We start from the raw sequence: 21,591 nt of genomic DNA, 5'->3' as shown, positions 1-21,591 counted from the left end.
ATCTGCGGATTCCCACAGGCATGAAGGGGGGCAGCTGCGCAGGGGTTAGGAGCTGCCTGGAGCAGCTAGGGCCTGAGGGGTACCCCTGCTGCTGCAGCTCTGAGGATCCCCTGCTGCCTGTAGGGGCTGGGAGCTGTGGGGTGCCACAGCTCCCATGTCAGCCCGAGCTCAGGGGTTCCCCTGCCGCTGCCCGGGAGCTTGGGGGTTCCCACAACCTTCCGCGACTTCTGTGACTAAATCATGGCCTTATTCATGATTAGCTCAGTCTCCTGAAGTCTGGTTTCAAAGAACCTAGTATTACACCTACCTCAAAGAGCCTAACTCTAGGGTTATGTCTACATTGCACAGCTTACAGCAGCATAGGTATGCTGCTAAAGCCTTGCCGCTGTAAGGCACACAATGTAGGCGCTCTTTGTTGCCAGGAGAAAGCTCTCCTGCCGACAAAATAAACCCACCCCCAACGAGGGGCAGAAGCTTTATCAGCGAGGAGTGTCTCACGCCGACAAAGCGTTGTCCACATGGGCACTTTTCATCGGTAAAACTTTTGTTGGTCAAGGGGGTGGTTTTTTTCACACTTCTGAGTGACAAAAGTTTTACTGATGAAAATGCAGTGTAGACATAGCCTAAATCTGAGTGTCTTTTTAATATTAAACTTGAACCTAATTTACAATCTGATTGATTGTTTGCTGTAGAAGCAGTTAAATAACAGCAGTTTCAACCATGGCAATTAGATGCTGCCCTTAAACTAGACTACATTTTTTTCCGCCAAGAATAACAACCCAAATTGAGTATAGGTGTCACAGTTACAGGACTAGCTATACATTTGTACTCTTTCTGGTCTCTCAGAGTTTCTCCTCTCAGGTTTCAGACCTCCACCTATTCTGGCTAGAATTCCACAGTTCTCCCACTCTTACACCAGGCCCTGGGCTACAGTACCCTGAGTATCAACTGTGCAAGTCTGACTCTGGTTCTTCTCTTTGGGAGTCTGTGACCAGAATACCTCCTTAAAACAAAAGTATTGTTTTTTTTGCAGTGGGAGCAACGTATTTAGAGGAAAAAGGATTTTAAAACAACAAATAGTCTAATGCATGTCTGTCCAACCTAAAGGCTTACCATCCCCTGAGGTAGTTTTAGGCAGCCTGACTTTTTTTCAGACACCACAGCAGTTCCTGTGTGCCTGGTTCCCCTGAACAACGCCCCAACAGTTCTCCCCTCACTCTTGAGAATGGTCCTTTTTAAGCTCCATAGTCCTTTTGGTTCCCAGGCCTTGGCTATGTAAGTTGGCTGGAGCCAGGAAGTAGAATCTTCAAAGCTAATAGTTCAGGTATTGTCTCTTAACAACCCATATGTGTTTACTGAAGGGTGTCTTATATTGAGCCATTGTTTCCCTATCAGCTTGTTTTTCCTGACAACTGCCCTATTAAACTAAATCAACATATTAATAAGTAAACATCCTAATAACCAGGTCAATATACAGTATTCAGAAATGATTACAGAGCATCTCCACTTCTGTCACATAGGGTTCAAGCAAAAGCAAGGACACTTACCTGAAAGAACTCCAGCTCAGTCCAAACAGTGCTGTGGTCACTCTGTCTGTTGCCTTCTTACTCTGTCTGGGACCTCTCCTCTCTTGAGAACTGAGTTCAGAATCCCAAGTTTCTTCTGTTCGAATAGAAGATGTCATAAGCGCCATCTCTTCAATTATATTTCTCATTTTCTCTTGTCCATTTGGCTCTGTTCTTATATACTATTTTTCTTTTTTGCTTTCTCGTTTTTTTCTGCACTCTTATCTAATAATAATAATAATAAAAACTCCCAGCTCTTATTCAGTGCTTTTCATTTGTAGATCTCAAAGGAGGTCAGTGTCATTATCCCCATTTTACAGATAGAGAAACTGAGGCACAGAGAGAGCAGGTGACTTGTTCCAGGTCTCCCAACAGGCCAATGACAGAGCTGGGAATAGAATCCAGATCTCCTGAGTCCCAGTCAAGTGCGGTGTCCCCTAGGTTACACTGCCTCTAGTGGCTTCCCTTCCCATTTATTCCTCCTGCTCACCAGAATGCTGCATGCTGCTGTGGCTGGGGATTGAGACATCCATTGAAGTTTCTTGCGGGAGGCCACATTTACTATCCTGCTAAATTCAGGCAAGTGGGAGAAAAGAAGATAAATACTCTTTTTGCATACCGTACATTTTTTACCAAAGAACAGTGGTTGAGAGATAAGGTCCATGGTAGAAGAGTGTAAAAAAAATTTTCAGACAGTTAAAAACCAAAGATGTTGAAGCATTCATGACAGCAAAAGCTGTGTTCTGCATGTTTTTGCGAAGATTAGACACTGCAGTTTTTACATATTTAATTGACAAATGTCCCTCTGGCAGCCAAACAGTAAATTATTTCCCCATACTAGCAGATGGAGTCTAGAACAAGTAACCAGATGCCTGCAATACATTATGAGTTGCTTGCCTTATGATTAGAGATGTGCAAACGGTCAATATAATACCCAGACTCCATCTAAAATCAGGGTTGGTTCAGGTTCTGTTGTGTTCACACAAATCTACCTTGATGCACATGCCAGGGCTGCTAACATTTATACAAACACCTGTGTGCCAGAATCCATCCTTTTGTTGTCTTCAGGGATGCAGCTGGGCTCCTGGAACTGAGAGTTAGACACTGCAGTTAGGCCTGTGCCAGCTGACGTTGGCTCTCAGGGCTCGGGCTGTGGGGCTGTTTTATTGCAGTGTAGACATTTGGGCTTGGGCTGCAGCCTGAGCTCTGGGACCCTCCCACCTCCCAGGATCCTACAGCCCGAACTCCAGCCTGAGCACGAATGTCTACACCACAGTTAAACAGCCCCTTAGCCTGAGTCGGCTGGCACAGGCCAGCCAAGGGTTTTTAATTGCAGAATTACCCCAAGAGGCCTCTTTCTTCTGCACAGTCTTTGAGGATTTTTTCATTATGATCCATTGTCTCTTCCAGTTCTAATAAGAGCCTTTGGTGCCCAACCCTTCTCTGCACTAGTGCAGCAGGAAAATATACCCAGTGCATAAGCAGAGTTGTTTATAATCCTTAATATATGTCCCTTCCTTAGTCCTATTTCTCCTGTGCTAGAGATTGTGGGGTATGTCTACCCCTGTGCTCATTGTGGGAACAGCAACTAGAGCATTTTCCTGCTTCCATGTGGACTTCTGTCCCAAACTTAATACCCTTCTGAGAACTAGGAGGGAGCTGTCCACATCAGGTGACCTCCAAAAAACTATAAGGTTGGGTGACAGCTTGGAGTCCCTTAAAGATCCAGAGTATGTTGGAAGGGGCCCTCTAGCCCCGGGGCCCAGCAAGGGATCAGGGCTTTGGAGCCCCCTTTGGAGGCACAAGTGGTAGGAATCAGAGTATACAGAGAGCATGAACAGGTGGGAGTTGTCTTACCAACTCTGAGAGGCCAATTAAGTAAGAGAAAAAAAACTTTTGAAGTGATAATCAAGATAGCTCAGTACAGACAGTTTGATAAGAAGCAAGTGTGAAAATACTTACAAGGGGAGATAGATTCAAGTAGTAGGAAGGGGTCATAGTCTTGGGTGAGATTAGAGCTGGGGTGCAACTTCTATCTGGAGATTCAGGTTTATGTAACATGAATGTCTCATCCTGTCTCAGGTTTGTTAGGAGGGGAGGAGCTGGGTCAGGGGCTTCATTTTGACTGTATAATTTTGTCTGGTTTAGGCCCTCATAAACTTTTAAAATCCCTAGTAAAGTTTATTTTCTTCTTTCTCTTTGTTTCTTAAGCAACTGTGTTGCTATGGACTGGGATAAAGATGGGGACACCTTAGCCATAATTGCTGACAAATCTAGTACCATTTATCTGTGGGATGCCAACACAAACAAAACAAGCCAGGTGGACGGTGGCATGAGGTAAGAAAAACTCTTCTTGTAAAATGTAAAACGCATGTCAAGAATCATACTAGTACAGTATGCCCTTCTTGGTGCTACATCCTAAACCCATTTGGAAGCTGAAACTAATGCAGAATGCAGCACCCTGCTTCTTGAGTGAGGTATGTTGCCACAAGGACATTACACTGGTGTTTTGTAGTTTTAATTGGCTATCTGCAGGTTTCAAGGTAGAGCCCTATAATGGTCTATAATGCCCTAAATGGCCTCAACCAGTCTACTTGAGAGATTATCTCTTTCCCCACGACGTGCTACTGCCAAAATTGGGATCAATAGAAACACTTGATCTGGAATCCATTCAGTTTAAAACAGAGGTTGCTGCTGGGAAGGCACTTTCCCTAAGGGTTCCTCAACTTTGGAACTCGTTTCCCACACCCGAGTTCTAAAAAGGATGAATCTCTTGACCTTCAGGTATATTGCAAAGATCTTTCAATACAGCTTTTGTGGGTAAGGTGTTGCTGAAGGGTAATATCTAATCTTGTTGCTGTAAAGATTAGCTGATCATTGTTGATACACCTCTACCTTGATATAATGCGACCCGATATAACATGAATTCGGATATAATGCGGTAAAGCAGCGCTCAGGGGTGGCGGGGCTGCGCACTCCAGTGGATCAAAGCAAGTTCGATATAACGCGGTTTCACCTCTAACACAGTAAGATTTTTTTGGCTCCTGAGGACAGTGTTATATCGGGGTAGAGGTGTATATGATGGAGTTTGCAGCTGGATATTTTTTTATTGTATGATTTGTGTTTTTAAAAGAATGTCAACAGTGCCTAAATCCTGAGAGAGTCTCCATCTATTATTAGTTACATAGCAGTAGCACCCACCATGTGCTAGGTACTCTTTGAAGCACATACGATAATAAAGTCCCTGCCCCCAGAGTCTTTCATCAGCAACAGAAAAAATATTTTCCTCTTCACATGACTTATCAGAAACTCGATCCTGATTAACAGTCACAGACTCTGAATGCATCTTATTTTGCTCGCTGTTACTTTACGTCCATCCAGTCTACGTAGCTGGGATATGAGCAGCCCCTGTTACAGAAATATCTATTCCTTTAGTACTTCTGCTTCTATTACCATTTATTATGCTCTTCATGTTTATTACTTTTTAAACTAATAATAAAACAGACAAAATTTCCTTCAAGGGCATTTACATACATCAATTCTAAAATCCAATTACATGAGGGAGACTGTATCAGTAAGGAAGCCATACCTAATTGCATACAACAATATAAATGCAACAGAAATATCAGGACTCAGGCTTGGCTGACAGGTTAGGCTGCAGGGAGATTGAAATAATATTATCTTTTTACTAAATTCAATTAAAATATTAGCTTTTTGTATTAACTCTTCAAAAATCACACAAAACACAGTCTTCCTCTATCTGAAACTCAAAGCAAAAATAGCTTCTGCTAAGCTTTCTTACTACGTTGGATAGTTTGTAAATCAAAAAGAACTATGATCTACCATGTGAATACAGTCATGTGATCAGTCCCAACTACACCGTTAAAATACAAAAAAATTCAGAAAAGCACCATCTTTTTAAACGTTTCTTAGAAATTTATTGTCAACTTGATTATGCTTAGAGCTTATGGACAGATGCCCACTTTTAGCATTTGTACACGTCAAAATATTTAAACAAACCAGCTTTCTCCCCCTGCCCCTCTCCCCCAACCCCCCAGTTCATCGCTATTTAGTGAACGCTTAAGCAAGTCTGAAAGTGGCAAACTCACCCTAAACAAATGAATTAAAAAATTTAGCTCAGGTTTACACAACACTGTGCAAATACAAAACAAATAATTATAGTTAACAATGCGCTTGTTTTAAGTTTAAAAGAGAATCTCACTGATATGCCATATAAGATGATTTTATTGTGTTTTTTAATATTTCAGAGACCCAATGTCTTTCTTGCTTTGGTCCAAAGTTGGAGCCTTACTTGCTGTTGGAACAACTAAGGGAAACTTGCTTATTTATAACCGACAGACTTCTCGCAAGATTCCTGTCCTTGGTATGTACTATACTGAATTCAGAGGATTTGTATGTTTCTAACTGAGAGCACAATTTTACTCATAGTGTTAAGCTTCCTTTGTGTTCAGTGTAAAAATATGATAATCTATAACTGTAACTCCAAAATGTACCCTTGTTCAAATGGCTACTTCTGATTTATTATTCTTACTAGAATGGTGTCTTATAGAATACTTTGTAAAACACCTCTGTGATGACCTAGTGGCAAAGTTCTGTGCTGCCGTGTGGGAAACTTGGGTTAAATTGTCTCCCTTGCTCCACAAGCCAGAAAATTGGCTGTGGAATTTTTCATGTTGTTAACTATCTTTCCTATGGTATATTTGAGGAGAAACATCAATAAACTTCAGAGTTCCATTTGGGCAGGAAAATGGTGACTGCCATAAATGGCTTGAGAAGTTTGATGCAAATCAAGTGGGAAGATGAGACGTTCCTTAAGGTTCCATAAAGATACAAAGGCTTCCCTCTCAGGGATTTTTTATTTTTTTTTTAACTAGAAACAAACTTTGATAACAAATATTTTCCACTGGCTATCATGCCTTCTTGAATATTCACCATGTCAGTTTTTTGTTTCACACCCTAATTATTTTCTAAAAATGTACATACTTGAATTACATTAATCTTTCCTTTAATTTTTTAATGTTTTTTAAAATATGTGTATTGTAGGGCTCAAACCTGCATTGGCTGGGTTATGAATTGGAGGCCACATTTCCATCTCTAATTTTGTATGGTTTTTTATACGTATAAATTAGATATATATCTGTTTTTCAGGTAAACACACCAAGCGGATCACTTGTGGTTGCTGGAGTACTGAAAATCTGCTGGCACTAGGTAGTGAAGACAAAATGATAACTATTAGCAATCAGGAAGGAGATACTATAAGACAGGTAATAATAGCAGCATCTTTATCTAACTGTTATACTTAGTTTATGATCCTGGGGCAAGATTCTGTGCTGATCTCTGAGAGTCACAACACTGGACTCACTCTCAGCCCAGTTGGAGTGGATGCTAAAGTGGCTATAAGTCATCTTTGCACTCTCCCAATCCTGGACTGCTCCCAGGGCTGGAGCATAATGTCAGCATACTTTGGGGCCTGTCTAAGTTATAGCAGCCTCTTTGGGTTGCCCTATTGGCTGCAGACTCTGCAGCACTGCATGTTATGGGCCTGCCCCTGAAATGCTGCTCATCACCTCTGCCCCGGTTTATCCCCTATGCCAGGGCTTGCAAGGGGTCCTTGGAAAGCAGCCTTTCCACAGTGTCTGTACCAGGGGAATTCTTCCATGGCCAGATACAGGGCTTTTAGGGCACCTTTAGGATGCTCCAGCCCTTTTACTCTTTGTAAAGTGACTGGAGTAGGGATGAGGATGTTGACCCTGAAGTGTAAGGTAGACCTTCATTACCCCTTTTGAGATGCCAATTCCCTTCTTCCCTCTGATCAGAGTTCTAAGTGTTTTCTTATGTAAATTAGAATCCTTGTGAGCAAAGGCACTTTCTGGATATGCACAACATTTATAGAATTCACTTAATTTCAAATAGTAGAAACAGTGGTTCATTGAATACTTTTTTAAGAGCAGACTGAAATCTTATTTCTTCAAATGGTTGCAGACATTCCTCCCAGGTGTGCACACGCCCAGTGTACTGAATCTGGAGAACTTTGCTTAGCACTCCCTTTTGGGGTGGCACTCGCTTCCTTTGGCCTTTCATAGCCCCTCCCATAGCTATTTAAATGCAGCTCTGCACTGACCTCCCTCAGTTCCTTTTCACTGCCTGCAGCTTGAGTTGGAGAATTCTGTGTGGTATCAAATATCACTGTCACAGTGCTTTCCTATGATTTTGTGTATGTATTTAGTTATAGTAGTGCCCTTAGGATTTAGTTAATTAGTAGTAGTTAGTTAAGTAGGATTTAACCTGGTGTGATGCCCTCACCAGGTTTTAAACACCGCCTGACATGTGGGGTGGCTGTCTCTAATAGTGACCCCACACTCCGTGTTTATTGTGCCTGGGGAAGGGCACAATAAAGAAAAGTGCTCCATCTGTAAGTTGCTCAAAAAGAGAATGTAGGTGGCTAGACACTTGCACCTGAAACAACACCTTATGCCTGCTTCGGTGCTGGGAAGCTCTGCAGATTGAATAGAGCTGGGCCATCTACCCACTCACTGGTACTGAATCAAGATCAGTTGGACACCATACCGTCGACTCCAGTGCCATCAGTGGGCATCCATTGAGTCTGGTATCAACGACATCGGTGTCGGCACCAATTGTTTCCACCCCACTGATGTGTCAGGTAGTGCTAGACTTTCTATGCTTTTCTAGTTCCTGATTCTCTATTAATACAGGAGCATTCAGCTGCAGTGGCTTCTTCTGTGCCCTTGCAGAATTGTCACCATTATTGGCACTATTTTCCACCATTCCTGAAAGTCTTTGATTCCTCCGGGATTACCATTTGTACAGGGATCTGCACTGGTCCTGCAGTAAGGACAGAGGCTCTTGGTCCAGTTCATACTGGCCACCAATGCTGTATCCTTATCCTGAAGGGCCTCCTTGGAATCCTTTGGATGTTCCTCAGTCTGCAAGGTCCTGATCCTTAGCTCAGTCCAGGGCAAGGTCGCCAATCCCCTCAGTAGTGTCCCTTCTTGAGCCACCTACACTGCAGACACAGACCAAGGTTGCTCCCTCTGAGCTGGTTCAGCCTGAACCATTATTACAGGCACAAGTGTTGCTACAGGAGATCCCCATTGGCTCTGCTCTCTTCCTCTTCCTCCTCACCTGATGACTCCACGGTGCTGGATTTCTCCTCTTTTGTGCCTGAGAATTTTAAATCCTTTCAAGATCTCCTGAGGCAAATGGCTTCAGGCTGAGTTTGCTCAAGTACATCAAATTGGTGGACATTCTCCAGTCCTCAGCTCCAGGAAGGGGAGCTCTCCCAATAAATGAAGCACTTTTGGAACTCGCAAAGACTTTGTGTCATACCCCAGTTTCCTTACCTTTTGTCAGTATGCTTTGCTGTAGTTGTTATTATGTACCTATGCAGGGTTTTGAGTGCTTCTTTTCACATCCAGCCCCAAACTATTATTGTAATAGTGGCAAATGAGAGACTATCTCAGGGGAGATATGAATCCATGCCTAAAGACTTTGGGCTTGTCTATCCTTGAAATGCTATAGCAGCATGCTGCAGCTGCCCCACTTTAGTGCTTCAGTGTAGACACAATCTACGCCAACGGAAGGGGTTCTCCCATCAACATAGGTTATCCACATCCACTAGAGGCAGTACCTATGTCAACGGAAGAATTCTTCCATTGACTTAGCGCTGTCTACACTGGGGGTTAGGTCGACTTAACCACGTTGCTCAGTGGTATGGATTTTTCAGACCTTTGAGCAATGTAGCTGGGTCGACCTAACTCTTTAGTGTAGACCAGGCCAAAGAGTCTGATTGGTTAAATTTGATGGAAAGAAAAATTTGTTCAACCTCATTGTTACAAATGTGCATTTCGAATCAGCAGGCAGTATTATCTGAATATGACTTCGTAAATTGGGAGATGTCAAGGCTGATTTCCCCACTCTGGCAGTTTGAGTGCAGAAGGTGGGGACCTGCAAGAATTAAAAAAATTAATACTGGCCACTACAGTCTGGTATTAAACTCCCAAGGTCACAGCTTCTCTCTGACCTTGGATGGGTCAATGCCACCACCTAAGTGAAAACTCCCACCCCTTTTGAGAACCCAGGAAGAAACACTTGGGAATTCCTTCCTGTGGGATACCCTCAAGCCCTTTCACCCCCCCCTCTGGGGAAGAGCTGAGAAAAAAACAAAGGAAATCAGCTGTTGCCACCAGCTAATTAAACAACATACGTACAAACCTCTTAGGGACACAAAAATCCAATCCTGTTCTTAAAAAAGGTAAAAATTTATTAAAAACAAAAAGAAAGGAAATACATTTGGAATTTAGGCTTAAAAGAAACAATTACAAAAATTAAGCATCAAGATAGCTCTCTTGAGGTTCAGCTTAAAGCAAAACAGAAGCATCTGGGGTTAGCACAGGGGAGTTCACAAGCCAAGAAATAAACCTAATCACGCCTTTCTAAATATTCCTAATTTACTTACACATTTGGGAGTTCCAAATATGCAATTCTAGGTATGATCTGATTATTTTTGATCATACCTGGCTTAAAGCTTCTCAAATCATAACTGCTCCTTGTTCCCCTCCTTCCCATAGAACACCACAGACAGACAAAGGGAAGTTTTTTTCCCATTTTAAAAAGTTTAGTCCTCCCATTGGCTCTTTTGGTCAGGTGCCCACGCCTTTCTTTTTACCGGTGTGCTTGTTAACCCTTTACAAGTAAAGCAAGTAGAGAACAGCTACTAAGAGGAATTTTATAGCTAACTGACTGGCTGGGTGTCCATAAAAGGGAGCTCCCTCCCACCCCCTTCATTTATCACAGGAGGCTATGTCCAAATTTACTGATAAGTTGCCAGAATCCTCCAAGGAAGAGTTCAAGACACGCATTGTGGAAGGCCATCTAGTGGGCAAGATGTCATTGCAGTCATCACTGAACATGGCAGACACTTCTTCCAGGATTATGGCCTCAGTTGTATGTCATGGGGTCTACTCACTGCTGGGGTGCTCCCTTGTGGCTGTATCTGGGGATTAGTTCTGCTCATTCTGACGCCCCTTCCTTGACTTGCTCATGCTGCAGCCCCTCTTGCTCTCTAGGAGTTGGAGTGCTTCCTCTTTTACAGTTTTTCCCTTCTGGGATAACACAGTCTCACAGGACCAGCTGGTCCAGGTTTCCTTCTAGGCAGTCTTACTAAGCAAAACTATGTCACTTTCCCAGTGGCTAGTAGGGGACCCTGGGCCAGCCCACTGGGTTCCAGCCCAGGGACCCTACCATCAGCAGCCAAGAGCTGCACCACCTCAACCCTTACTACCATTTCACTGGGCTTCTTCCTACTCTGCCCTCTGCAGGCTTTCCTTTCTACCTACTAATTTGCTGCTCTTGATCTTCAGGACACTTACTTCCCGGACAAGCCCTTGCGAAAGGTCTCTTTAATGGCGAGATTTGCCCTGCCTAGGTTTTTGGGGGGAGGGATAGCTCAATGGTTTGAGCATTGGCCTGCTAAACCCAGGGTTGTGAGTTCAATCCTTGAGGGGGCCATTTAGGGATCTGGGGCAAAAATCTGTCTGGGGATTGGTCCTGCTTTGAGCAGGGGGTTGGACTAGATGACCTCCTGAGGTTCCTTCCAACCCTGATATTCTATGATCCTATGATCCATATGGCAATTTCCCCAAGCCACAGGAAGTTTCTGAGATTTGTAGCAGCGGGTCAACATTGTCAGTGCTCCCCTTTGGCCTGTCCCTGGCTTCATGCATATTTACCAAATGCATGACTTTAGCAGTAGCATATCTCAGAAAAAGAGGAATTCTTTTCTTTCTTTACCTGAACAATTGGTTAGTGAAGGGCAAGTCTAGAGACCAAGTCCGCTGTTACATCCAGTTCACTCTGTCTTTTCAGTCATCTGGTCTGATTTTGAACAGTCATGGTTAATACCAATACAAAAATTAAGTTCGTTGGGGCCCCACTATACTCGAAGGGCGTTTTTTCCTAATGAACAGTTCCAACCAATTTGTCTCCTGTGATTTTTCCCTCCATTCTCACTGTTCAGCTACAATCCATGTATGCTTGAGATTGCTAGGCAATATGGCCACATGCAATTACATGTTGCAGAATGCAAGATTGTACCTTCATCCTCCTCAGGGCTGATTAAAGTGGTATATCTCCTGAATTGTCAGTCATTTGATCAGTCCACTAGACCATCCAATAAATGTTTGCAAAGGTGTTCCCTTTGCCTACCCTCCACCAATCAGAACCATAGTTACCAATTCCTTCACAGGAGGTTGGGGAATTTATCTGGGGTCATTGAAAGTTCAAGGTTTGTGGACAGATCAGGAACATTCTCTTCATATCAACATCCTGGAGTTTCGAGTCATTTACAGTGCGTACCAGGCCTTTCGGGCACAGATCAAGAGCCCCAGAGTCATAACTAAGCATTTTAGCGCCTCGGGCAAGCAATCATATTTGCATGCCCCCCCAGATTTCTGCCTCCCAATGTGCCCCACAGTTTGAAAACTCACCTCTTTCCAGGAACCTGCAGATCAGAAGCTGGTGGGAGCCGCCTGGCCTACCCAGGCCCCTGGCTGTCCATGCTGTGGGAGTCACGGTGCTGGTTGGTTACCTGGCAGCCCTCCCTGCCCTGCTCCCCGAGCCAGCCACCTCTGCACAGCTGGGCACTCCCCAGGCAGGGTGGGCAGCACAGCTCCAATCTGCACCTGATATGCCTCTGCAACACCTCCTGGAGCTGGCCCCTGCCCATGGAGCCTGGCTGCCATGTGATGCTCCCTGAGGTGCTCCCTGCAGTACTCATCCCCCTTGGGCATCTGCCTCTCAGCAGCCTGGTAACACCCCGGTCCCCACCTAGAGACCTGCCATTGCTTCCAGGTTACTCTTTTCACACTCCCGGCGTGCAGGGTGGAACCATCCCTTGCTCCCCTTGACTGCCCTGCCCCAGCCCTGTGGCTGCAGGGCTTGTGGTCATGCAACTTGAGCTCTGAGCTTGGTGCCCAGCCCAGGCACTGGGGATAGGCAGCTGCTGGCAGGGCAGACTTGCTCCCACCAGCTCCGGAAACCAAGGCTGTGAGAACAGAGTGACCCCTAGGGCAGTGGTCCCCAAACTTTACCTCATGCCCCCCTTACCCCTATCCGCACTCCCCCCACAGAGCCAGGAGCGGGGGATGTGGTTCCGGGAAGGGGGATGCGGATGGGGTAAGCAGGCCGAGGCTTGGGTCACAGCTGGGGGCAGGAGTGGACCCTCAACTGGGGGCCGAGGCCTGTAGCCCCAGCTGGGCGTGGAGCATGGGACAGGCAGCCAGGACCCTTGGTGCCAATCCCTGGGTGCAGGGTCAGCAGCCGGGGCATGGGCCTGGCAGACGGGACCCTTGGTGCAGGGCCAGGAGCGGCGCAGGGCGTCGCTCCCTCCCCACTCCTTGGGCAGCTGGTCCAGGCCCCAGCCACGCCCCATAGATTGAAGACCTCTGCCCTAGGGTTACCCTATTTCAAGTTTCCAAATAGAAGACACTGCCGGGGGGAGGGAAAGGAGGAGCTGGAGCGGGTATTTGGAAGGTGCAGGAGGGGGTACCTGCGGAAGGGGTACCCACTGTAGGTGGGCTGCCAATGCTGTGAGGGGGATGGGCTGGCTTAATGGGGGAGCCCCAGCTGCTGCTGCTGCCGCCGAGGGGATGCTGCATGTGCGGCTCCTGCTTCCCCCCATTCCCCTATCCTCTTCTCTTTCCCCATCTTATCCCATCCCCTTCCTTCCCCACTGCCTCTTACCCCATATCCTCCACCGCCCATCCCCCTGGCCCTTCCTCCCCTGCCACATAAGGCACCCTGCACATGTAGAATGGAAAGCTGAATGGCACTAAGACCCAGGAGGTGGCATCCAGTTGCAGAGGCACTGTCAGCAGAAGAAACAGCTCCATACCACTCCCTCTGCTCCCCACCCAGACCTCTGTTGGGGGAGGGGTCAATGCCCCCCCGGCCCTGCGCCTTGGGCGATTGCCCTTCTCGCCCCACCCTAGTTACAGCCCTGAAGAGCCTGCTCCAACCAGCTTTGTCAGGAGGCAATAAAGTTTTGGCAATTTTGCATCAGGGAAAACATCACTCCCACAGCTGCTCATGTTCCGGGTGCTCAGAATCACTTGGCCAATCACCTCAGGAAAAATTTCTCCCAGAATCACAAATCGTCTCTGAAGGGTAGTATGCCAAGATCCATCTCTTCAGAGAATGGGGCATTCTGACTATTGATTGCTTTGCAACAAAAGACAAGAAGTGCTGTCAATTTTGCTCTCAAGCAGGTCTCAGTCCGGTCTCGTTAACAGACACCTTCTATCTGAATTGGTGATCAGTGTTGAGGTATGTCTCCCACCACAATCCCACTCATTCCACAGGTTGTTCTCAAACTGAAGTTGGATCAAGCCAAATTGATCCTCATTGCACCAGTTTGGCCAAGACAATGTTGGCTCTCTGACCTTCTCAATCTACCTATTTGACCTCCGAGTTCTTTTCTCCTCTATCATGACCTACTGATTCGACACCACAGTCAAATTTGGCATCCGGTACTGAGCAGTCTGCACCTCATGGTTAGATGAGGAGGAAGTACAGTGTGCGGAAACACTTCAGCAACTTCTGCTTAGTAGTAAAAAAACATCCTCTAGGGCTGCCTATTTGGCCAAGTAGAAACATTTTTTGGTTTGGTCACTAACCCGGGGAATTCAGCCGAGGCAAGCCTGTATTCAGGACATTTTTGCATTGCCTGTTACATCTTCATTCTCTGGTCTACCTCTCAGCTTGTTGAGGGTCCATTTAGCGGCAATCTTGGTGTTCTATCCTCCGATCCAAGGGAAGTCAATTTTCTCAAACTTCATGGTAGTGGAGGAGATGTCAATTTCTTTTCACCTGTGAAAGAAGAGATTTCTTTGTTGGACCTTAGTATAGTATTTGCTGCCCTCATAGGATCTCCGTTTGAGCCCATAGCAACCTGTTCTCTGTTGCTTCTTTGCCAAAAGATGGCCTTTCTTTGCCGCAAGGAGAGCGAGTGAAATGCAGATCTTGATGGCAGAGTCTCCATATATGCAATTTTTCAAAGACAAACTGACTCTGCAGCTGCATCCAAGATTTTTGTCTAAGATGGTTTCGCTGTTTTACCTTCATCAAACAATATACTTACCTGTATTCTTTCTAAGCCGCACTCAAATACAGATGAACAGCACCTTTATACATTGGATGTGAGACGTTACTTGGCATTTTATCTGGAAGGGATTAAAGAATTTTATCACTTCAGCTTTTTGTCTCCTATGGGAATCAGATGAAGGAGGTCAGTTGGTTTCCACATGGATGATTTCCAGATGGATCACTTTCTGCATTACAACAGCATATGGGATAGCTCAAGTGCTCCTCCACAGACACTGGTGACTCATTCAACGAGGGCCCAAGCAGCTTCTGTTGTTCTCAGTAATGTTTCTGTACATTTTCAGTGCTGCTATCTGGTCTTCTGTGCGTACTTTTACAAGACACTATGCTGTTTTGACTGCGTCTCAGTCAGATGCCACTTTGGAAAGGCAGTCATCCAGTCGCTGTTTAACTAGAGCCCATCCCCAAGCCCTACCTCTTCGGTTACTGCTTGTGAGTCACCTGAGTGGAATATACATCTGCAACCGCTCGAAGATGAAAAACAGTTACCTATCTGTACTGTAACTGTTGTGCTTTGAGATGTGAGTGCAGACGTGTATTCCACAACCCACTTTCTGTCCCCTCTGCATTGGAGTCTCAAATCTTGATACTTCGTGTGACGGAACTAAGGAGGGGTCGGGGTGGTGCTGCCCTTAAATAGCTATGGGAGTGGCTAGGAGGGGTCTGATGGGCAGTTCTAAGCAAAGTTCTCCGACTTCAGTGCAATGGGCATGTGTACACCTGAGTGGAATACATGGCTGCACCTGCATCTCAAAGAACAATGGTTACAGTACAGATAAGTACCTGTTTTTTCTTTAGCTGGACCCTAGTCTGGGGAGAGTTCAAATGAATCTATGTTTTGGCTGAATTTTGTATATAGTAAATGGCTTTGGAATTCATATGGAAGCAAAGCTATATAAATACAACATGAATCTCCTTATGGGTGAGTAGACAGGGCTGCTTGTTTCATCTCATCCGCTTTTGTCTTTAAATGTCGGCCCTGTCTTCTTTTCCCACTACATTCTTTTGCTGCATGACTTTAATTGGTCACGCCACTTCAGTTACTACCCTGTCTACAAAACAACATGAAGATCTGCCTGTTCATCTCTATTTAGACTTGCATCTGTAACTGCCATTTAGACATGTAAACCTGGATGTTCCCTGGCAATTCAAGCTCAACATGATCAAAACTGATCTTTTCCCTTTCCTTTCCTTTCCTTTCTTTCTTCTGTTATTAATGAAGAAAGGATGTTGGAGTTGTGAATAAAGGGAGAATAGTGGAATTGTTGTAATTATTTATTTATTTATTTATATTGCATTAACACCCAAAATATTCTAGATAGGATAAGTGTCCTCTTACCTTATCTGTGCAGTGCTTGGCACACTGTGCTACATAAATAAATAATATCTGAATCTGGACTTCCTTCTCGCAGACTTCAGTGAGATCGGATCCCAGTGATATGCAGTTCTCAGTGATGAAGACTGATGAAAGAATATCAACCAGGGAAAGCACAGTAAGCAGACTGTATGAAACCAATGCACAACACCATTCAGCACATCTCAGATGTTGTTCTGAATGTAAACAGAATGCCCTACCTGTCTCTGCCACATTAGCATACAGTATTACTTAAAAGGTTCAGATGGCGTTATCTGAAAAGGAAGAATTAATTTGATTAAAATAAACAAACTATACTACAAACTAAAGTAAAGTTGCTGTGGTATCTTTAGAAGAAGAGCTTAAAATAATAGTAATTCTTAAACATTTCAGACCTTTAGCTCTTACGATGACTAGTGGTACTCACATTTAAGAACTAAATGCTTTAAGAGGTTATGACTAGAGATGGGCTGAGGCCAAATCTTTGGATTCACACACACTCAGACTTTGAGGAAACTCAAATCTCTTGTTATCAGCTATTACCGTTTTTTGGGTTTGCACTGGGGCTTGGTTTTTCCCCCAAATATGTTAAGAAACAGGGTTGGGGGGAGGGGGTTTATTAGTATTTTAATACTCCTAAAATAGGCGTTAGCATGAATAGTGCTTCACTTTTAGACTGAGGGCAAACAGAGAATGATCTAAATTAAGATAGAAAATAACCTTTTTGTTTAATATTCTTGTCAATCCAAGCAAACACAAAGCATGAGACATAAAACAAGTTCTTCCTTGTTTTCTTGTTATAGGTGTTATAGTAATAAGCCTCTATTTTCTGATGATCTCCTCCCTTCCCTGTGTTACCCTGCATTGAGCTAGCTTCTACTTTGTCTGATAGTAATGCTATTTATTTGGTCGCCAGAGAATGCAAAAAGAGAGCATTGAAAACTGAGACAAAATCCATCATCTCTGTGGATTTCCTCAAATAAGAAGCATTTATCTAGATAGATATTAAATTGTATGTCTTCATAATTTTTAAGGAAATCATTTTAAAATTACTTGAATAGGTTTTAAGGACATTTCATTACATTATTAAATATTTTTTATGTTTAGAAATGTTATCTGTTTAGAAGCTTTGTTTATATCATTGACTAACATTAGCCACCAGAGCTGTGATACTGTTTCCTTGCTCTCTATGGATGACAATTCTCTGCATCCCAAAAAACACAATATCCTTTGATTTTATGTTATAACTTGACCAGTGGAACTAGACCTTGAACTGAATTCTGAAGGATAAAAGCTTTGTCTTTTAGTAAAAACAGTAGTGTTTTTATTTTAAAATGGCGTTCTCACTGGGTGTGTTTTTCACTTTGTCAATTGGCAGGTAAGCGTGGTGGTTGGCAAGAAAACATTGTTTCTTTTTAATCTGAATGATCCTGATAACCCAATTGATCTGGAATTTCAGCAACGCTATGGCAACATTGTAACCTATAGATGGTGAGTAAGCACTAACTTCTTAATATTGCAAGAAAAACCTGAGGTTTTTATCTTTCTAGTTTATTTTCATTTCTGGTATTTATCCCACTATCACATGAGGATTTTTGGGTTTATACAGTATCTTTTTAATACAATATTCCTTTCAGACTAAAGCAGTGGTCCACAAACTGTGGGGCATGCCCCTCTAGGGGGACATGGAGGAATGTTCAGCGAGTGCATGGTGGGGCCCGGGCCAGTTCCCACAGGGGGTGGGGAGGGAGCACCACCCAGCCCTGCTTCATTCCCAGCCCAGCTCTGGCCCCAGCTGCAGCTCTGCTGCTCCCCAGCTCTGCCCCAATCCCAGTTCCAGCCGCAGGTCTGCTCTGGCCTCAGCCACCGCTCCTCTATGTCCCCTGCTCTGCCCCCAGCCCATTCCTCAGCCCTCATGATTTTGTAAACATACTCTCCACTCCATTATCCAAGTATTAATGAAAATATTGACTAGTACCAGACCCAGCAGGGCTGGCCTTAGGGTTGGGTGGGCTGGGCAACGGCCCAGGGGTGCCGTTCTAAGAGGGTGTCTCCGGAGCAGGGGTGCCCCTCCTCCCCCCTGCTGCGCTGCTCTGTTGCTGTCTGCATCCACTGCTGCTCCTGCCCCACCCCTCTTCCCTGCCTTGGAGCCGCCCCTAGCCAAGCTGCTCCCGGGAGCCTCCTGTCTGCTGTTTTCCTATGGTGAGGACCTCAATGAGGAGAGGAGATCTAGACACCGCTCCCACCAACAAGTATTTTTATATCTGCTGTAGGAAGACTCAATGCATTTCTGTCTTTCTTTCTTCAGCAATCTGACTTCCATCCTGCTCGGGAGTTTTTTCTCATATTGCGTTACTTTCTATGCAGCCAGGCTGCCCAGCCATCTCTCTCTCTTTAAATGTTGGTTTTGCTATAGGTATGGTGATGGCTACATCATGATTGGCTTCTCACGTGGGTGCTTTGTTGTTATTTCTACACACATTCGTGAGATTGGTCAAGAGATTTTTCAAGCTCGCAATCATAAGGATAACCTAACCAGCATTGCAATATCACAATCACTAAACAAAGCTGCATCATGTGGAGACAACTGGTAAGTGATCATATTTGTTTATAAAATGTTTGAAATAGCAAGTGTCTTAAAGCAAACACTATTATTTATTTTCTTCATTGTTCTAACTTTTGATATCTTGTTTATTTTGTATTGGCTAATGTGATACTTGAATACAAAAGTGTTAGTGACATACTTTCATTATTGTGTGCTACAGATTAGACACAGAATGCCTGTTAGCAGTAGTAGGAATTGTTCATCTAATCCACTTCATGTGCTATTGAGAAAATTTAACCCATTTATGGGATAATAAGGGTTGATCTGCACACCATTTTTGTAACAGTATAACGGTATATCTGTTTAGAAACCAACATAGTTAAAAGTGTGGATGCAATTAGCCAGTATAAAGGTGTTACTATCAGTATACCTGAATTTACAGAAATAAGTTATATTGATGTAAGGACTGTTATATCAACTGTATAACTGGGCCCACATGAGGGGGGAGGTTGTACTATTTTAACTGTGTCTATTTTTAAACGAGTATAGTGATACAAATACTGTGTGTAGACAGTCCCTCCGTTTGTTTGATGTCTAAAACTTGACTTCTTTAGAACAAGCTAAAATGCATGCATCCTGCTCTGAAGCTAAACAAACTCTCTGGCTTGGGCAAACCACTACCTGGAACAGTTTTCAAAGGCTGGGACCCTCCACTGAGAGACCATGCCACCATCCTTGAAGAGTTTTATCTCAGAAATAGACAAGAAGATAATCTCAATTTCTATGATGGGCCTAATGTGAGAGTTGGATTTTCACACTGTGAGCAAACAGACAGATTAATTGTCTGCATGTCTTTTATTATGTATTTGTACAGCACCTAGCACAACGGAGTCCTGATTATAAATGTTTATTATTTGTACTACAGTAGCACCTAAAGACCTCTGACCCAGAGTTCAGGGTTGCATTATGTTAGGCATTGGATGGATGGACTCCAAAACTGACAGCTAGAGTTTATATTCTAATTAAGCTAATCATGGTTGGGGCCTCAGCAATGGCTACTGTAAAGCAAATAATAAAACTAGACCTGCCATCCAGGTGGCACAAGGATATCAGTCTTTGGCAGAGAGCGCTTCCTTGATCAATGTCTTGAAACCAGAGTGGTAATGCATGCCCTTCACATTATGCAAGAACTGAAGGGCACAACAGTTGGAATCCAAAGACACAGCACGATAGCATCAACCATCAGAGGGTATAAAGAGCTGAGTATTAAGCTGTTGAGTCTTTCAACTCTAGATCACTAGTTTAAATCCATCCCACTTTCATATTCAGTTGTTTCCACATGGTGGTTATTCAGTAGCTTAATTAAAATGAGTCCAGTCTCTAGTAGATGAGGGTCTGACTCACCAAAACCACCACCACATTTGTTACTAATTGGAACCCTTACTGGCAATCTCAACAGAAAGGCCAAGGTTTGAATGGATATGGAGACTGAATGTGATCCTCTCATTCTTCTTCGCGTGCCTGTCCATATATATTCCACTGTTGATGCATATACATCCCAGGCACTCAAGATTGGAGTCCTTTGGCCAGCAGTGTCCATTGGGGCTGCACAGGCACGGTGAGTGTCATTCTGCTCACATACCAAAGGCATTGCGGGTTTTGCAGGCCCTAGTGCCACTCAGTTCCTTCACCATTGCCCATATCTGTGAGATATAGCTCCCTAGTGTCTTGACACAATTTTCATAAACTTTTTGTGGATTGTTGTCTATATTATTGTTAGTTAGGATAGTTTGCCTGTTGGCAAGTTTTGGTAGTTTACTTCCTTGTTTTCTTTTCATTTTCTCTCTTATCAGGAGCTTCTTCCTAATACCAAGGCTTAGGTCTCATCTGAAGTTGCCTGGCTTTATGTATTGCTCCTCTTGTGAGGTGCCATGATCAGTTGATGGATATCCCATATGCGTTTTTTGGTTGGGGAAGGTCATATCCCTGATAAATGCAAGTCCTTTTTCTAAAAGGACTTTGAAGGCAAGAGAGACACACCTTAATCTGTTTTTATTTGACTGCTCTATGCAGCCTGCCTCTGATCCAGGATGGGGAGAACCCCCTCCTTCCCCAGGCAGGTTTGATTTCAGTCTAGCCTATATGAGTTCCAATTACTCTAGTTTGTGGGCCCCATCTTCTAAGACTGTCCCAGCTATGGATGTGAGTAGAACTGAAAAGGTCAGAACCTTGGAGAAAAAGGAGCATCACTCCTTTGGGAAGAGCAGGGGCAGATCCCTGCTGGGAATTCCTAGTAAAAAGAGGTCCAAGTTCCCTCTCCACTCCCAATCTAAAGAGACTCCTTCGTCTGAGTTGAGTACCTCTAGAACTCTGAGGGGGCAAGTTACCAGAACTCTGGCACCATCTCAAGAATCAAAACTAGCTGCCTCTGAGACCAGAGCATCGGGGCTACTTCAAAACCAAGTGCTCCGCCACCAACTCTTGCTGCACCAACCCTTTTTGATACCAGTCTCTTTGGTACTGTTTCCTTCGACACCGAGTACTTTAGCACTGGACATGTCAGCACAATCCACCCTGGTGCTATCCATCCCCACACCGAGGTTAGGCACCATCCTTCTCTATAGTGAAGAAGCATGCTGTATCAAAGGATATTCATGTCCTGATGAGCCAGAATCTTACATAGAGCCAAATTTCCCCACCAGAATGACAATGTCAGTACTGGGTGGTCTGCTCAATGCAGGTTAACGTTGCAACCTAGGGCACTAGCTTCAGCAGCCTCCCACTTAGATCTTGAGTGCTCTTGCTTCTCATCAAATTCCCAACACAACAGGGAGAGATCCCCTACATATTCACCAAGGACCCCCTCATTTGCTCCTTATGCGTCTGAAAGAGAGTCAAGGGCTTCATTCATGCCTGTATCATATAGG

At 44.3% G+C, this 21,591-nt stretch overlaps 1 protein-coding gene across 4 annotated transcripts in view; it reads left to right on the top strand.

Moving 5' to 3' along the window:
- The window catches only part of WDR19 (WD repeat domain 19), a 142,640-nt gene that overhangs the window by 23,900 nt on the left and 97,149 nt on the right, over positions 1–21,591 (top strand). For all 4 annotated transcript variants that reach the window (XM_026647981.1, XM_026647983.1, XM_026647980.1 and 1 more), the window contains exons 4-9: positions 3,777–3,902; positions 5,834–5,949; positions 6,735–6,850; positions 16,178–16,258; positions 17,498–17,610; positions 18,536–18,709. In XM_026647981.1, the coding sequence (XP_026503766.1) occupies positions 3,777–3,902; positions 5,834–5,949; positions 6,735–6,850; positions 16,178–16,258; positions 17,498–17,610; positions 18,536–18,709 (726 nt within the window). The remainder of the gene's footprint in view (positions 1–3,776; positions 3,903–5,833; positions 5,950–6,734; positions 6,851–16,177; positions 16,259–17,497; positions 17,611–18,535; positions 18,710–21,591) is intronic.

This window comes from Terrapene carolina, unplaced genomic scaffold, assembly GCF_002925995.2.
Source record: "Terrapene carolina triunguis isolate 2854851 unplaced genomic scaffold, T_m_triunguis-2.0 Scaffold66, whole genome shotgun sequence".
In the NCBI taxonomy this organism is placed as follows: Eukaryota; Metazoa; Chordata; order Testudines; family Emydidae; genus Terrapene; species Terrapene triunguis.
This window is presented reverse-complemented; position numbering and strand designations above follow the sequence as displayed.